Source organism: Poecilia reticulata, chromosome 18 (assembly GCF_904066995.2).
Source record: "Poecilia reticulata chromosome 18, P_reticulata-male-v2, whole genome shotgun sequence".
NCBI classification, from domain to species: domain Eukaryota; kingdom Metazoa; phylum Chordata; class Actinopteri; order Cyprinodontiformes; family Poeciliidae; genus Poecilia; species Poecilia reticulata.
In genome coordinates this window covers 28,514,328-28,530,515 of record NC_088847.1, presented here as the reverse complement: position 1 = coordinate 28,530,515, position 16,188 = coordinate 28,514,328, and the positions used below count along the sequence as shown (strand labels likewise).

Sequence of the window (16,188 nt, the reverse complement as noted above, 5' to 3'; positions counted from 1 at the left end):
GATTTAATTTTAAATCAGCATGATGGATCTGCTGCAGCCTGGTTTAGTTTCTAACATGTCGCAGCGTCTAAAACAGTAAGAACAGCCGTTAAACTGGACTCTGTTGTATTATTGTTTGTTTTATTTTCAGGCATATCAGACGGGGTGCCGTATCGTCATAGAGAGAACATTTGCCCCGACGCTTCGTTCAGCCCGTGGAAATCCGTCTACATCAGACAGCATCGCATAGAGACCAACTGGAGGATGGGCGACACGAGGGAACCAATGGTACCGTCCAGCTGGGACCCAACAAACCAGCCTCCCTTTCATACACTGACTCCTCACGCTTTCATAGGTGCTGAAAGGCCACGATGATCATGTGATCACCTGCCTCCAGTTCAGCGGCGACCTGATCGTCAGCGGCTCGGATGACAACACGCTCAAAGTGTGGTCGGCCGTCACTGGGAAGGTATTTAGATTACTGCTGCTTCAGCTCACAGTAAATTAGTAGAAACCCAGGGTTTTATAATATAATTACAAAAGTAAAAGTACAGCGTATTGAAAGTACTCCTAAAAGTACAAAAATATATTGTGATATATGATCAATATCAATTGTAAAATATTCACAGTCCGAATTCAGGGTCTGCATCCTTCGAAGGACGGATTTGTAGGCCGATTATGTAATAGCGTGGCGACAAGGCCTGTCCGAATTCAAAGACTCCTTCAAATGCATCCTTCTTTTGCCCATATTTGAAGGATGGGTCCGGTGTATCCTTCACGGCCCACGATATCCCATAATACATTGCGGGTTTCAACTGGGCGTTCAGGCAGAGCGTCAATAGTGGTGAATAGCGACAAATTATTTAGCTATATACACTTTAAATGACACAATGTGATTTGGTACAACGTTTTTAGGCGAGAATGTAAGTGTGTAAATCTTAAATATCTGCTCGGTTCATCAATACATCACCTAAATGCAATATTGCTCTGACGTTTTCGGACCTGTCTGCTACCGCTGCGTTAGCAGCTAGCTCCCCCCGCCAGCTGTCAGCTGGCCGGGCGCTCCAGGTTCAGCATACCGAGAGAAAACGCCTAACTCCTGGGACATTGTTATAAAAACTCAGCTAGCTTTCCCCAGTGAGTGGGAGTTAAAGATCAATATTATTCAGACAGGTCTGGCTGAAAAATGTTTGGTTTATAGAGTATTTCAAAGCAGAGGACATCGGTTTGATTAATTAATTAAAGTTAAGCCTTCAAACATAATAGGTTCATTTAACCGTAATGTCCTATCTGCGATGTGGAGTATTATGTTTGTAAATGAATAATTTGTATTCCTTGTAGAAAAGTGCAGTACACATTTGAAGATTTTAGAATCAAACTAAGAGATTTCCTTTTACTATGGAACATCCTTTACTCTAAAAGGTGAAGAATAATATAGAAATCAGTAATACATGAGTGAAAAACAAACTTCGGCTCCGTTGTTTTTTTTTCCTCTGCTCTCTGCTTCACGCTGTCACGGTTGCTAGGCAACATGAGTTACGCTGAGGTGGAGGCGGGGACAGTTGGTGAAGGCTAGACCTGTCCGAATCCACAGATATTTTTCTTCCGGTCTTAGCTTATTCCCGGCCTTCGACGGACCCGTCCTACGTAGACCAGTCCTTCGAAGGATGCAGACCTTCAATTCTGACACAGCTGTATAATTTGACCTTGTATGCGCTGTGCAATGGCTGCTGGAAAAGACAAGTGTTTTGCTGTTGACTTACCTCCCGTTGTATTGTTGTTGGTTGTGCAGGAGACCCCACTAATGCTTTTCAGAGATGTATGGTTGTATAGTTGTGCATCTGATCATGTTAAAAAACATGCCCTGTTATCCTAACCTGTTCAAGGAAACATCACAGATCATCTTTGACATGAAACTTTACTTTAAGCGCGATAAAAAATAAATAAAAAACTTCTCTCCCCTCCATTTTTTTTTTTACTTGTGCAACTGACACCTACTCGGGAATGTCTTTGTTCAGCTGTAGATAAAAAAATGCTTCAGGAAACAGGATGAGCGGCCTAGTCAAAGGCCCCTCCTCCTGCTCTCAAACATGTGAAACATGCTCTGCATTGCTTATAATCTCCTGTAATGAACAGGAGTCCTTACCTGAACTCAGGTGAGTCCAGTTCTTATTAATTCATCATCATTTTATCCTGCAGCAAATGTTTTACAGGAAGTAGATTGAATGCATCTTGTTTTCATCTTCAGTAGGAAAAGGTTGAAATATTTCAGTTTGTTTTTTTTAGCTTATCTACTTTATTGAAGTTGTTTGGTTAAAACAAACATATTATTTAAATCTTTGAAAGGTGAAGATACGTCAGGTAATAACCGAATGTTTTCTGTTGCTTCAGTGTGATGAAAACATTCATTATTGTTTTAAATAAGCATCCAGACTGGCTGTCACCAGTCTGGATCACTGACTGGTTCTTCTGGACTTACTGGTCACGTTCATGTTCAGCTGAACCTGGAGAGATCTTACAAAACGAGACGAGCAGGAAAAAAATAACGAACAGGAAATCAGGTTTAACTCACATAAATCGTATCCAGACCTTCTGAGAGGTGAAGATAAAATAAAAATGATTAATTATAGCTAATAAAAAACTACCGGACAGAAGTAGTTCCTGCATCCAGATATATTCCTGCTGGAAGAAGCAACACTTTCCATTAGTGGAAGACGGACCTTTTACTTTTACTTTTGCTTTTTATTTTTCTAATTATTATTTATGAAATAAAACGCAGGATTAATATTTAAGTCCTGACTGAGACAGTAAATTATTTTGATTATGTATTTTTAACACAGGAAGCCAAAAAGTAAATAAATGTATGATTAACATAATTTAACTAGTTTCCATTGTCTAATTACTGCATAAAATACTAAAATGAGACCTTCAAAATATGTTGAAAATTTATTGTTTTAATTAGTGAAGGACATTTATTTGATTTACAGATAAATGTGTAAATAAATGTATGTTTTAATATGTAAATATTTATTTAATTAATTAATATATGTATAAACATGTGCATGAATTAAAATAAAATTAATTTGGTGGGTTGTGTTTTAACCCCACTCTGTTTTCTTCCACCTGATTAAATTAATAATAAATAATGAAAAAAATATTTTACTTTCAGAAAATTTTGTTTAATTTCCTTCCTTCACATTTTGCTGCTTAGTGTTTTTTCTTTTTTTTTACTGACTTTTCAGCAGAAGGATCATGTAAGATCAGAAAGTACTCTTATAAAAGTTAATTCCAGTCATAAATAAAACGAGAATATTGCATAAAAACAATAAAAACTGGATTTTCCAGGCGATTATCTCGGCCTGTCAAGGCATGAACTTTAAAGTTGCTGTGTCAGCCACCGTCCTGCAGCTCGTCTTCATCGTTCTGGTGTCCCATCTTCCTCTTGATGTCAGCCCGTCAGAACCAGATAGAGGAAGTTAGTCAAACCATAGCGTGTCAAACCGTAGCGTAACATTTGAATGCACAGATGTGTTGCATGTCCAACGCTGTGCATGAGAAGCTTAAAGACACACCGGCTTTGTGTGAACCAGGAAGTGGATGCCATGTTTACTGTTGGCTTAGTTGCATCAGGAAGATAGTTCCTCAGTTTCACCTTCCAGATCAATTATTCTCAATGAAAAGTGACAGTCAAAGACGTTGATCCTTGGAAAAAACACAATTTGACTCCCTGCATCGGTTTGGAAAGGTACTGCTTTACTACCCCCCTCCTTCCATTCAACTTTCCTTCATAAATCCCTTTTACGCCTAAGTTTCAAATGTCTGCCTATATATTTCTTCCTTATTTTAATTGTAAGTAGTTCTTTAAAAGTCCTGTGAGATGATATTCTTACCCATGTATCCATAACAACTGGAACTTTCAATATCCAGCAAGTTATTTTTGCAATTTACCGTCTATTAAACGAGTGCCTCCGGATTAATTACACTCTCTGCAGCTGCAGCTGTGAAATTACCGTAATAACCCGATATTGGCTGGAAAGTGCAACGTCTCCCCTTTCAGAAACCGTTGGAATTTTTCAGACAGCGCTATGTGTGGCGGTATTACGGTACTGCAAATTTGACCGTGTCGTCACGTTCCGGTCTTGTGCGAAATTCTGTTCCCCTGTAAAATTCTGTTCCCCCTGTGTAGGGAGCGCGCATTGCAGCCAGCCCCGACACAGGGGAACAGAATTTCACAGGGGAACAGCATTTCACGGGGGAACAGCATTTCACGGGGGAACAGCATTTCACAGGGGAACAGCATTTCACAGGGGGAACAGCATTTCACAGGGGAACAGCATTTCACGGGGGAACAGCATTTCATAGGGGGAACAGCATTTCACGGGGGAACAGCATTTCACAGAGGAACAGCATTTCACGGGGGAACAGCATTTCACGGGGGAACAGCATTTCACGGGGGAACAGCATTTCATAGGGGGAACAGCATTTCACGGGGGAACAGCATTTCACAGAGGAACAGCATTTCACAGGGGAACAGAATTTCACGGGGGAACAGCATTTCACAGGGAAACAGCATTTCACAGGGGGAACAGCATTTCACAGGGGGAACAGAATTTCACAGGGGAACAGCATTTCACGGGGGAACAGCATTTCACGGGGGAACAGCATTTCACAGGGGAACAGCATTTCACAGGGGGAACAGCATTTCACAGGGGGAACAGCATTTCACAGGGGGAACAGCATTTCACAGGGAAACAGCATTTCATAGGGGAACAGAATTTCACGGGGGAACAGCATTTCACGGGGGAACAGCATTTCAGAGGAACAGCATTTCACGGGGGAACAGCATTTCGCACAAGACCGGTCTAGAAGGGTTAATGTACTTGGATGCAACACTTTGCGAACAACCAGCTTGTGTGCTTTTGTGGTTGATGCTCCTGGTGGAAAGTGTCAGATAACTGTTGAGATAACTGTGTAGATTATGGATAAATGAACTGTAGCTCCCATCGGCTTTAACCTTCTGCCTGTGTGTTTGTGTGTTACAGCTGGAAGATGCTAACCGTGTCAGTTTATCTGCTGCTTTGGTCCTTCTCTGCATCGTCTGCAGGTACAAATGACTTGTTTCTATTATAACAGTAGAAAGTGTCAGAGTTTTTCACATTTGTGTAACTTGCAGGAGTGGGAGCTTTCCCTCAATGTCAACCCGGGTGGCTCCTCTACGGACACAGATGTTTTGCTTACTTCCCCGTGTGGAGCTCTTGGACCAGCGCCAGTGTAAATAAGAACCAACGTGTGTTTTCTCTCTCTCTCACTCTGTCACTCCTGTGTGTAATCTGAGTATCTGGTTTTAGACTTTTTGCTCTCAGACCGGTGGGAACCTCATGTTGCTCCACAAACCGGAGGAAAGGCAAATTGTCCTCCAACTGACCAACAGCAGCAGGACACCTGTGTGGCTCGGTGGACACCAGGTGAGGAGAGGCGTTAGATTTATGTGTTTTAGTTTCCACAAGCCCCTTGTCTCCATCTTTGTTTTTCTCTCTCTGACAGAATGGATCAAGGATTTGGAGTGACGACTCCCTGCTTAACAACCAGAAGGATGAAAAGACCAAAGAGTTTGGACTCTGCATGGAAATGATACCCAAAAGTAAGCAAAATATGTGCACATCAAACGGCTGCTGTTACATCTCACTAGTTTACTTTAAACACCTGATGAGTTGGAGGTCTTAACATGTTTACCCACTTGTTAAGACCAGTGGGTAAACATGGTCTTCACCATGTTTACCAGTGGGTAAACATGGTGGTTTACCAGTGGGTAAACTGGTAAACCCACTAACAAGCTTGTTTTAAAAGCTTGTTAGTGTATCACATCTCATTCCATCAGATGTAAGTTAAAAACAAAACTCTTTCCAAGCTGGATTAACACTACAACTACAACATTCAAAATAAAACTATGGATCGTTGTTACTGGGTTTGGTTAAGGCGCATCCTTAAAGAACAGTGGCGTCCCAAACACTCATGACGGACCAGGACAGTTCTGCATTGAACGGGAACCAAATGAATTCCTGATCATTTCAACATGTGTCCTCTGTAAACAAAAGGGAGAGCATGGTTCACCAAATCACATATCCATAAGGTGGTGCTGGTGACAGAAGCAATGGCCCCTTCCACAAGTAGGATTGAACTGGGCTCCCTATATTTAGAAGTGCGCACACGCCTCCAAATTGTGCCCATAATTGCCTGTTCTGGTTGGTGAAACAGTGAAGAAAACTGTAAAGTTTTTCAGCCAGCAGCTTAAGTGTAAAATCTATATACTAGTAAATACTAGTAGTATACAGACTAGTAAATTTGAAGCCCCAGTGATGTCATTAGCACCAAACAAAGGGTGGATATGGAGGAAGGAAGAAGGAAAAGTGCTGGAGCGGCCTATCAAATACTTTAAGATTTGTATGGTTCCAATATAAATTACGTTTAGAAACTCACATGAACCACATTTAAGTCAGAAATTGGACTAAAAGTACTTCCTGTGTCTATGTTTCTAGCTGGAGAGCTGCAGAGCGCCCCCTGTGGAGAACTTCGGTTCTACATCTGCACCACTTCACCGAGGTAGGTCAAAGTTCAGAAGTGGTCTCTTTGGGAGACATTTCAGCTACTTCAATGGAGAGTCTTAATACCAGAGGTTTTCTGAGAAACCAAGAAGAACTGGGCTGGTTTACTTTCAGCTGGAAACAACAACAAAGAGAATAAATGGTTCAACGCAGAGACACGCTGAGCCAGGAGTATTTTTTATGGAAAGGTGAAACTGAGAGTGCAGCTTGTGGGAGCCATAACTCTGTCAAAAACTCAAACTGGAAAGAGACACAGACCAATACACAAAGACTGGGCCAGGCACACCTTCTACGCAACAAGAAACAATCAATGAGAGGACACAACGTTCATGGCAGCAACAGCTGTGTGTGATTACATTACAGGGGAGAGACGCTAAGAGCTTCTAGTCGTTCAGTTTTCTGTTTGTTTTCTTTCAGCTTTACCTCCGTTGACCTCAGCAGACACCAGCTGCCTCAACCAGGTGAGCTGGGAATAAAACCCAAAACAGGCAGAAATGATCAGACTGAAATCAACATGAGATCAATATGTTTGTATAGACCATAAACACCGTAACCTGTTCATAAAGGATAGGAGGTCAGTTTCAGGTGGAGGTTCAGTAGTTCAGTTTCAGGTGGAGGTTTAGTGGTTCAGCTTCAGGTGGAGGTTCAGTAGGTCAGCTTCAGGTGGAGGTTCAGTGGTTCAGCTTCAGGTGGAGGTTCAGTAGGTCAGTTTCAGGTGGAGGTTTAGTGGTTCAGCTTCAGGTGGAGGTTCAGTAGGTCAGTTTCAGGTGGAGGTTTAGTGGTTCAGCTTCAGGTGGAGGTTCAGTAGTTCAGCTTCAGGTGGAGGTTTAGTGGTTCAGTTTCAGGTGGAGGTTCAGTAGATCAGCTTCAGGTGGAGGTTCAGTAGTTCAGCTTCAGGTAGAGGTTTAGTGGTTCAGCTTCAGGTGGAGGTTCAGTAGTTCAGCTTCAGGTGGAGGTTTAGTGGTTCAGCTTCAGGTGGAGGTTCAGTAGTTCAGTTTCAGGTGGAGGTTCAGTAGTTCAGCTTCAGGTGGAGGTTTAGTGGTTCAGTTTCAGGTGGAGGTTCAGTAGATCAGCTTCAGGTGGAGGTTCAGTAGTTCAGCTTCAGGTGGAGGTTTAGTGGTTCAGCTTCAGGTGGAGGTTCAGTAGTTCAGCTTCAGGTGGAGGTTTAGTGGTTCAGCTTCAGGTGGAGGTTCAGTAGTTCAGCTTCAGGTGGAGGTTCAGTAGGTCAGTTTCAGGTGGAGGTTTAGTAGTTCAGCTTCAGGTGGAGGTTCAGTAGTTCAGCTTCAGGTGGAGGTTCAGTAGGTCAGCTTCAGGTGGAGGTTCAGTAGTTCAGCTTCAGGTGGAGGTTCAGTAGTTCAGCTTCAGGTGGAGGTTCAGTAGGTCAGCTTCAGGTGGAGGTTCAGTAGGTCAGCTTCAGGTGGAGGTTCAGTAGTTCAGCTTCAGGTGGAGGTTCAGTAGGTCAGCTTCAGGTGGAGGTTCAGTAGTTCAGCTTCAGGTGGAGGTTCAGTAGTTCAGCTTCAGGTGGAGGTTCAGTAGGTCAGCTTCAGGTGGAGGTTCAGTAGGTCAGCTTCAGGTGGAGGTTCAGTAGGTCAGCTTCAGGTGGAGGTTCAGTAGTTCAGCTTCAGGTGGAGGTTCAGTAGGTCAGCTTCAGGTGGAGGTTCAGTAGTTCAGCTTCAGGTGGAGGTTCAGTAGTTCAGGTGGAGGTTTAGTAGGTCAGCTTTAGGTGGAGGTTCAGTAGGTCAGCTTCAGGTGGAGGTTCAGTAGTTCAGCTTCAGCTGTAGGTTCAGTAGTTCAGCTTCAGGTGGAGGTTCAGTAGGTCAGCTTCAGGTGGAGGTTCAGTAGGTCAGCTTCAGGTGGAGGTTCAGTAGGTCAGCTTCAGGTGGAGGTTCAGTAGTTCAGCTTCAGGTGTAGGTTCAGTAGGTCAGCTTCAGGTGGAGGTTCAGTAGTTCAGCTTCAGGTGGAGGTTCAGTAGTTCAGCTTCAGGTGGAGGTTCAGTAGGTCAGCTTTAGGTGGAGGTTCAGTAGGTCAGCTTCAGGTGGAGGTTCAGTAGTTCAGCTTCAGCTGTAGGTTCAGTAGTTCAGCTTCAGGTGGAGGTTCAGTAGTTCAGCTTCAGGTGGAGGTTCAGTAGTTCAGCTTCAGGTGGAGGTTCAGTAGTTCAGCTTCAGGTGTAGGTTCAGTAGGTCAGCTTCAGGTGGAGGTTCAGTGGTTCAGCTTCAGGTGGAGGTTCAGTAGGTCAGTTTCAGGTGGAGGTTTAGTGGTTCAGCTTCAGGTGGAGGTTCAGTAGTTCAGCTTCAGGTGGAGGTTTAGTGGTTCAGTTTCAGGTGGAGGTTCAGTAGATCAGCTTCAGGTGGAGGTTCAGTAGTTCAGCTTCAGGTGGAGGTTTAGTGGTTCAGCTTCAGGTGGAGGTTCAGTAGTTCAGCTTCAGGTGGAGGTTTAGTGGTTCAGCTTCAGGTGGAGGTTCAGTAGTTCAGTTTCAGGTGGAGGTTCAGTAGTTCAGCTTCAGGTGGAGGTTTAGTGGTTCAGTTTCAGGTGGAGGTTCAGTAGATCAGCTTCAGGTGGAGGTTCAGTAGTTCAGCTTCAGGTGGAGGTTTAGTGGTTCAGCTTCAGGTGGAGGTTCAGTAGTTCAGCTTCAGGTGGAGGTTTAGTGGTTCAGCTTCTGGTGGAGGTTTAGTAGTTCAGCTTCAGGTGGAGGTTCAGTAGGTCAGTTTCAGGTGGAGGTTTAGTAGTTCAGCTTCAGGTGGAGGTTCAGTAGTTCAGCTTCAGGTGGAGGTTCAGTAGGTCAGCTTCAGGTGGAGGTTCAGTAGTTCAGCTTCAGGTGTAGGTTCAGTAGTTCAGCTTCAGGTGGAGGTTCAGTAGGTCAGCTTCAGGTGGAGGTTCAGTAGGTCAGCTTCAGGTGGAGGTTCAGTAGGTCAGCTTCAGGTGGAGGTTTAGTAGTTCAGCTTCAGGTGGAGGTTCAGTAGTTCAGCTTCAGGTGGAGGTTCAGTAGTTCAGCTTCAGGTGGAGGTTCAGTAGTTCAGCTTCAGGTGGAGGTTCAGTAGGTCAGCTTCAGGTGGAGGTTCAGTAGGTCAGCTTCAGGTGGAGGTTCAGTAGTTCAGCTTCAGGTGGAGGTTCAGTAGGTCAGCTTCAGGTGGAGGTTCAGTAGTTCAGCTTCAGGTGGAGGTTCAGTAGTTCAGCTTCAGGTGGAGGTTCAGTAGGTCAGCTTCAGGTGGAGGTTCAGTAGGTCAGCTTCAGGTGGAGGTTCAGTAGGTCAGCTTCAGGTGGAGGTTCAGTAGTTCAGCTTCAGGTGTAGGTTCAGTAGGTCAGCTTCAGGTGGAGGTTCAGTAGTTCAGCTTCAGGTGGAGGTTCAGTAGTTCAGCTTCAGGTGGAGGTTCAGTAGGTCAGCTTTAGGTGGAGGTTCAGTAGGTCAGCTTCAGGTGGAGGTTCAGTAGTTCAGCTTCAGCTGTAGGTTCAGTAGTTCAGCTTCAGGTGGAGGTTCAGTAGTTCAGCTTCAGGTGTAGGTTCAGTAGTTCAGCTTCAGGTGGAGGTTCAGTAGTTCAGCTTCAGGTGGAGGTTCAGTAGTTCAGCTTCAGGTGGAGGTTCAGTAGTTCAGCTTCAGGTGTAGGTTCAGTAGGTCAGCTTCAGGTGGAGGTTCAGTAGTTCAGCTTCAGGTGGAGGTTCAGTAGTTCAGCTTCAGGTGGAGGTTCAGTAGGTCAGCTTCAGGTGGAGGTTCAGTAGGTCAGCTTCAGGTGGAGGTTCAGTAGTTCAGCTTCAGGTGGAGGTTCAGTAGGTCAGCTTCAGGTGGAGGTTCAGTAGTTCAGCTTCAGGTGGAGGTTCAGTAGTTCAGCTTCAGGTGGAGGTTCAGTAGGTCAGTTTCAGGTGGAGGTTCAGTAGTTCAGCTTCAGGTGGAGGTTTAGTGGTTCAGCTTCAGGTGTAGGTTCAGTAGTTCAGCTTCAGGTGTAGGTTCAGTAGTTCAGCTTCAGGTGGAGGTTCAGTAGTTCAGCTTCAGGTGGAGGTTCAGTAGTTCAGCTTCAGGTGGAGGTTCAGTAGGTCAGCTTCAGGTGGAGGTTTAGTGGTTCAGCTTCAGGTGTAGGTTCAGTAGTTCAGCTTCAGGTGTAGGTTCAGTAGTTCAGCTTCAGGTGGAGGTTCAGTAGTTCAGCTTCAGGTGGAGGTTCAGTAGTTCAGCTTCAGGTGGAGGTTCAGTAGGTCAGCTTCAGGTGGAGGTTCAGTAGGTCAGTTTCAGGTGGAGGTTCAGTAGTTCAGCTTCAGGTGGAGGTTCAGTGGTTCAGCTTCAGGTGGAGGTTTAGTCGCCCTCAGTGGTCAGTACAGACTTCACCTGGACATTGCTGTGCGTCTCGCTCCAGCCTGTAAAAGCCCCTCGGTGTGTGTCTCCTCTCGCTCAGGCATCGTCCCCGAACTGCTTCTGTTCGACTTCATCTGGGACTCCAGCTCTGATCAAGCCGAGGAGATTTTCCTCACATCCTCGCTGCTCAGAGGCCTGAGGTCTGGCAACCTGACGGAGCGCTGCTACGACACATTCCTGCAGCAGGAGGAGACTTACCTGCTCAGAGTCAAGAGCACACTTCAGGTCAGAGGTCACCGCCGTTATACCGTCGTACACTTACTGAGCCTCATTTCCACTGAGTGGTGCAGCCATCGATGTATATCACTGGATTGGACGTCGCCTGTTAGCCGCTACAGCTAACGACACAGGCGCCGTTACTGCTCATCGAGTCATGTCCACCGTCCCGATGCGGCATGAGCTGAAATCTGTCACAAAAATGGCCGCAGCGCCCTTATTTCCTGTGCGAATCTTATAAGTTATGGCGTAATTTAACAGACCCGTTGCCAAGGCGACCGGCAGAGAGAAAGCTGCACCAGAGCAATTAGCACAACCTGGTTTCAGAGCGTCTTCTGAAAGCGGGAGTTACTGCCTTTTCTAAAATATGTTTGCTACATTTGTCCTTGAATTTTTTCATGTTTTATTCAGTTGAACATTTACTTTCTTACATTCATGTGGAAAAGGCGGATCAGGGGTCAGAGTCATCATCGGTGGGCGTCGGGAGCTGCGTTTCTGTGACAAATGTCCACAAAACTTTGTCAATTTTGTGTTGAAAAACCACGATTTCTCAATCGCGGTGTTTCCGTTAAATAAGAGACTGAATTAAAATCATCATCTGAAGCAGCTCAGTCACGTTTGTCTCCTCTGGTTTCACTGGGCAGGTTCTGGTCGGCAGTCTTCATGAACACAGCACAATCAGGTCGCTGCTGCTGGACACAGTCAGACGATACGGGGCAGGAAAGCAGGTGACCAGAACAGATTACAGATAAATTACCACTCCAAACTGCATTTAAAATGAAAAGATGAATTTTGGTAAACCTTCATTCTCTCCTCCTGCAGAGCCTCCATCTTTCCTCCCCGGCCCCACAGTGGCTCCAGTGGTCCCTGCAGTCTTTCCACCGGGTGGTTCTGGACGACCCGGTGTACTGGCTCGTGGCTTTGTCGGCCCGGGCCTGCCTGCAGGACTTTGTGGCTCAGAAGCTGCATCAGGAACTCGGGTCGCAAGTTCCAAGCCTGAAAGAGAACAATTTCTACCAGATGTGGAGGAGGGAGAACGAGGACTTTGTCTGGGTAAAGAGGTAGGTGTGGACGGCTTCGATGTAGTCAGTTAAAATACGTTTGGACCAGAAATAGACCAGAAACATTTAGCATGTGGCACAAACAGGATAGACTTTTAGTAACTACAGTGATATAACCACATGTCACACAAGTTGTATGATTAACAACCGGATGTTGCTACTGGCAGAAACCACAAAGAAGACAACCACAGGAAGTAGCTGGAAGATTATGCTGCGGCTTATTTTTTAATAACTTCTCACATGAACAAACTTATTTATGTGTGATTTCTTATGCTGCAGTTGCAAAATTGTGTTTTTTTCCTACTTTAATGGAATATTGACAAAGTTTTACGCACATTTGTAATGGAAATGCAGCTGGTTTTGTCTGCTAAGAGGAGCTAGCTAACGACATTTGATGATCAAACACCAGGATTTTTATGACAAGAGGCTAAATGAGCTCTGATCACAACAGGAAGTCATTCATATCTTTATCACTGTAGATGATGCCAAACTATAGCAGGTAAACCCCACAACATCACTGAACCATGTACAAATGGACCATCAACCTCTCCAAAACTTTGAAAAGACCTGGTTTAGATCAAGTATATCCATGTGTTTGAATGACCTAGTCAAAGTCCAGACTGCAGAACCTGTAGCAAAACTTCAAAATTGATGATTTCAAATCCTCTCCATCCAATCTGACTGGCAAAAATATCTGCCTGCAGACGTACAAAGTTGGTAGACACCAAACCCAACGGACTTGTTGGTTCTCTGGACAAATTCCTTCTAGAAACTACAAAAAAGTTTAGAATTTGTTCTTCAATCTGCTTTTGGCAGATTCAAAGCGGTGATGGAGGAGTACCGGGATGAAATGGACGCCTATAAAGCAATCGCCATCTTCAGAGAGCACATGATGAATCAGAAGAGCCTCCATACATTTGTGTAAGAGCAAAGCAGGTCTGTCTGCGTTACTGGTGTGATGAAGAGTCTCTAAATGTTTTTATTCTGCTGCAGGAGCTGCGAGGATGAAGACGATGAAGAAATCCACATCAGGGCTGATGTTTTATAGATGCCTCAGAGTTCAACTCGCATGTTTCATATTTTCAAAACAGGAATATTTACCAGATTATTCTGGACTTGAATGAAAAGATTTCTCTTTGAGTTTTTTAAGGTACAGTAATTTTATTTATATAGCACATTTTCAGCAACAAGGCAATTCAAAGTGCTTTACATGAGTTAAAAAACAAAATAGCAAACCAAAGGGCAGATTAGGGCAGATGGCAACATTCAGACAAAACAAAGGGGTAAGACAAAAACAGAGCAAGCTTAATAAGTTTAATATTGTTTTATCTGATCAATGATCAATCAAAAATAATCATGTTTGTACATAAATTTGCACTGAAGATACAGTTACAGCTTTACAACAGAGGTGTGTTTTTATCTGTTCTCAGGGATTTTGTGTGTTTAATATGTTATAAACCTTTTTAATATGAGTTCCTTCAACATATGTTTGTTTTTTGTTATGTTTCTGTGATCGTTGTGGACAGGTTTCTCTTCAGCTAGCATCTTAAAGTGATACTAGCTGGTTAAAGTTATGAGGAGACAGTCTCCATTCCTCTTCTCCCTCCGTCATGTTAAAATGTAACAACAAATGAATCCAGTTTCTCCCTAAGATGAAATTTATTGCGTGTCTTAAATAAAAAGTATGTTTTTTTCTCTTTTTACTATTTTTTGTAGTGAAAGGTTATTGGATAAATGGCTGACTCTGTCTCCCTCTGCTGGTTGAAATCTAAAACTGCACTCTTCTAGACGTCAGTGGATGAACCACAATCAGAAATAACCTGATTAAAGATAAGAAAATTAACTTTTTCAATGATAATTTCATTTTATTAAAGGGAAAAGCTACAAAAGCAAACCTGTCCTGACGTGGAAAGTAATCACTCCGTGGTTGTGGCAGCAATAACATATCTACATGATTATAAAGGAAATTTGGTGAGCTCTTTGCACAATTGTTTTATTTTATTACCTCCATGTTTGACTGTCACTGTGATGGTTAATCTCTTAAAGGCTTTAATTTTAGGTCAGTTGCAATGAGACAAACTCATTCCATAAAGGTCCATTCTTGTCTCATCAGTCCAAAGTTTTGGGATCATCGACGTTTCTTGGCCAAACGTGAGACGAGACTTTGTGGCTTTTTTGGTGAGCAGTGGTTTTTTGGCCAGTACTCGTCCGTTTCTGCCCAGTCTCTCTATATTTCTGTCCTTAATTGAGGCAAGTAAGGGGTTCTGGGTTCTTGGTGACCTTCTGGATGAGTTGTCAATGCATTCTTGATGATGGTTCGTAGTCCAGCCCCTCCTGGGAAGGAACATTGTGATTCTTGCGTCCAAGAGCCTTAGAAATGGCTCAATGCCCCTTATCAAGGGGATTAACAAGAAAGTAATCAGAACAACAAACAAACTCCTCATGGTCATTTTTTTTTTCACCAGATTTATTGCAGATTTTCTTTTCTGATTCTATAATTATAACTGGTACAACTAGAACCTGGACTCTAGCTGATTCTTTAGGTAAAACTCTTTACGGTTGATGCTGTAATACCCAAGGCGCCGCCCTGTTCTCTGCTCACCTGTCAGGGCAGAGTAGGTCGTAGTTGTTTGGTTGGACTCCTGTTGTCCCTCAATGCATTGGGTACACATGCTAATCATCATCTGATCAGCCTACCAGTACATAACGACCAGCTGAAGCCTGTGTCGTCCATCAGGTTGTTGTTTAGAGTAATTAGGCTGTTGAGCTCCTCAGCAACTGTTTGCATGTTCTGTTCTTGGATCTCTGTCTTGTTGAAGCCTTCCAAGATTTGCCCACTCATATTCTCCTTGCTCCAGCCAATCTCTGTGATTCCTCTGTTGGTCTTTTGTTTCTTCGATTAAACCTCTTTAGTACTCATCATATCAACACACCTGCCTGTCCTCTACTAGTGCTCTTCCAGTGTCCCCTCTGGATCTCTAGAATAAGCTTTTCTCCTCTGAAAATATTCCTGTTACTCAGACTGACCTTCTTCACCTTTTTGACAGAACAACACTCTGAAATGGTGACTGCTTTCCAAGCTGAAAGCCAGTCCAATCTTCCTTGCATTCTTCTAAAGGAATCTTGTAAACTTTCTAACCTTTTCATGATTGGCTCTTAGTTTGACATTATTCAAATGTGGCCTTAACATCAGTAACCTGAAGTTGTCCAAGGTCCAGCTAAGTGTTGCTTCATTCCTATAGATCTGTACCTTCCAACAAGGTTCAATACTTTCTAGAAAGTGGAAAGCTGCCATCAGTGCATGTTATGGCTTTGTTCCGTCGATGCCAGACTTGTCGAGTGCGCAGCTAACAGTTGGCCTGTCAGTAGTCTATTAGCTGGAACTGTGGATCAATGGGTCGTGTGACATTTGTGCGTAAAACTTTGTCAATATTCCATTAAATTAGGAAAAAACCACAATTTTGCAACTGCAGCATAAGAAATCACACATAAATAAGTTTGTTCATGTGAGAAGTTATTAAAAAACAAGCCGCAGCATAATCTTCCAGCTACTTCCTGTGGTTGTCTTCTTTGTGGTTTCTGCCAGTAGCAACATCCGGAACTGTGGATCTATGGGTCGTGTGACTTCTCTGATTAATGCTCTCCTTGCACAGCTTGTCAGTTTGGATGTGAACATCAAACCTTTTTGTGACCTTTCTGCTGTATCCTTGGTCTTCTTGATGCTAATTGTCCTCTAATAAACTCTGCTGTCTCTTTTCCACCATATGGCACGTGTCTGTATGGTTTGGTACAGTCTATTGTCTGGTTCTACTCTAAAAATGGCCAATGCAACCAACCCCTTCCACAAAATTACTGGACCCTTTCAGCTGCAGGTTCAAAGGACAATGGTACGGTACCAAGGTAGGATGGTTTGGTTGGTGTCACACAACATAGTCCACTGACTGAGAGACAGAACGACCAAACCTGTTTGTTGTGCCTGAGAGTTATATGC

The 16,188-nt window shown here is 43.8% G+C and overlaps 1 protein-coding gene across 1 annotated transcript; it reads left to right on the top strand.

Annotated features, from left to right (window-relative positions):
* Positions 1 to 2,088: 2,088 nt before the first annotated feature.
* Positions 2,089 to 16,176, top strand: LOC145548803 (uncharacterized). The gene is made up of 12 exons (XM_081599784.1): positions 2,089 to 2,135; positions 5,022 to 5,083; positions 5,153 to 5,250; positions 5,328 to 5,444; positions 5,524 to 5,620; positions 6,516 to 6,579; positions 6,999 to 7,042; positions 10,961 to 11,145; positions 11,781 to 11,864; positions 11,959 to 12,197; positions 13,014 to 13,118; positions 13,191 to 16,176. Exons 2-12 carry the CDS (start codon positions 5,029 to 5,031, stop codon positions 13,243 to 13,245), a joined length of 1,143 nt encoding a protein of 380 aa, XP_081455910.1. The 5' UTR covers positions 2,089 to 2,135; positions 5,022 to 5,028; the 3' UTR covers positions 13,246 to 16,176.
* The last annotated feature ends 12 nt before the right edge of the window (positions 16,177 to 16,188 follow it).

Bases quoted from the DNA above. Each gene is read 5' to 3' on its own strand.
- LOC145548803 (XM_081599784.1), top strand. From the start codon at position 5,029: ATGCTAACCGTGTCAGTTTATCTGCTGCTTTGGTCCTTCTCTGCATCG. The intron at 5,084-5,152 runs GTACAAATGACT...TGTAACTTGCAG, and splicing joins CTTCTCTGCATCGTCTGCAG to GAGTGGGAGCTTTCCCTCAA. The intron at 11,146-11,780 runs GTCAGAGGTCAC...TTCACTGGGCAG, and splicing joins GAGTCAAGAGCACACTTCAG to GTTCTGGTCGGCAGTCTTCA.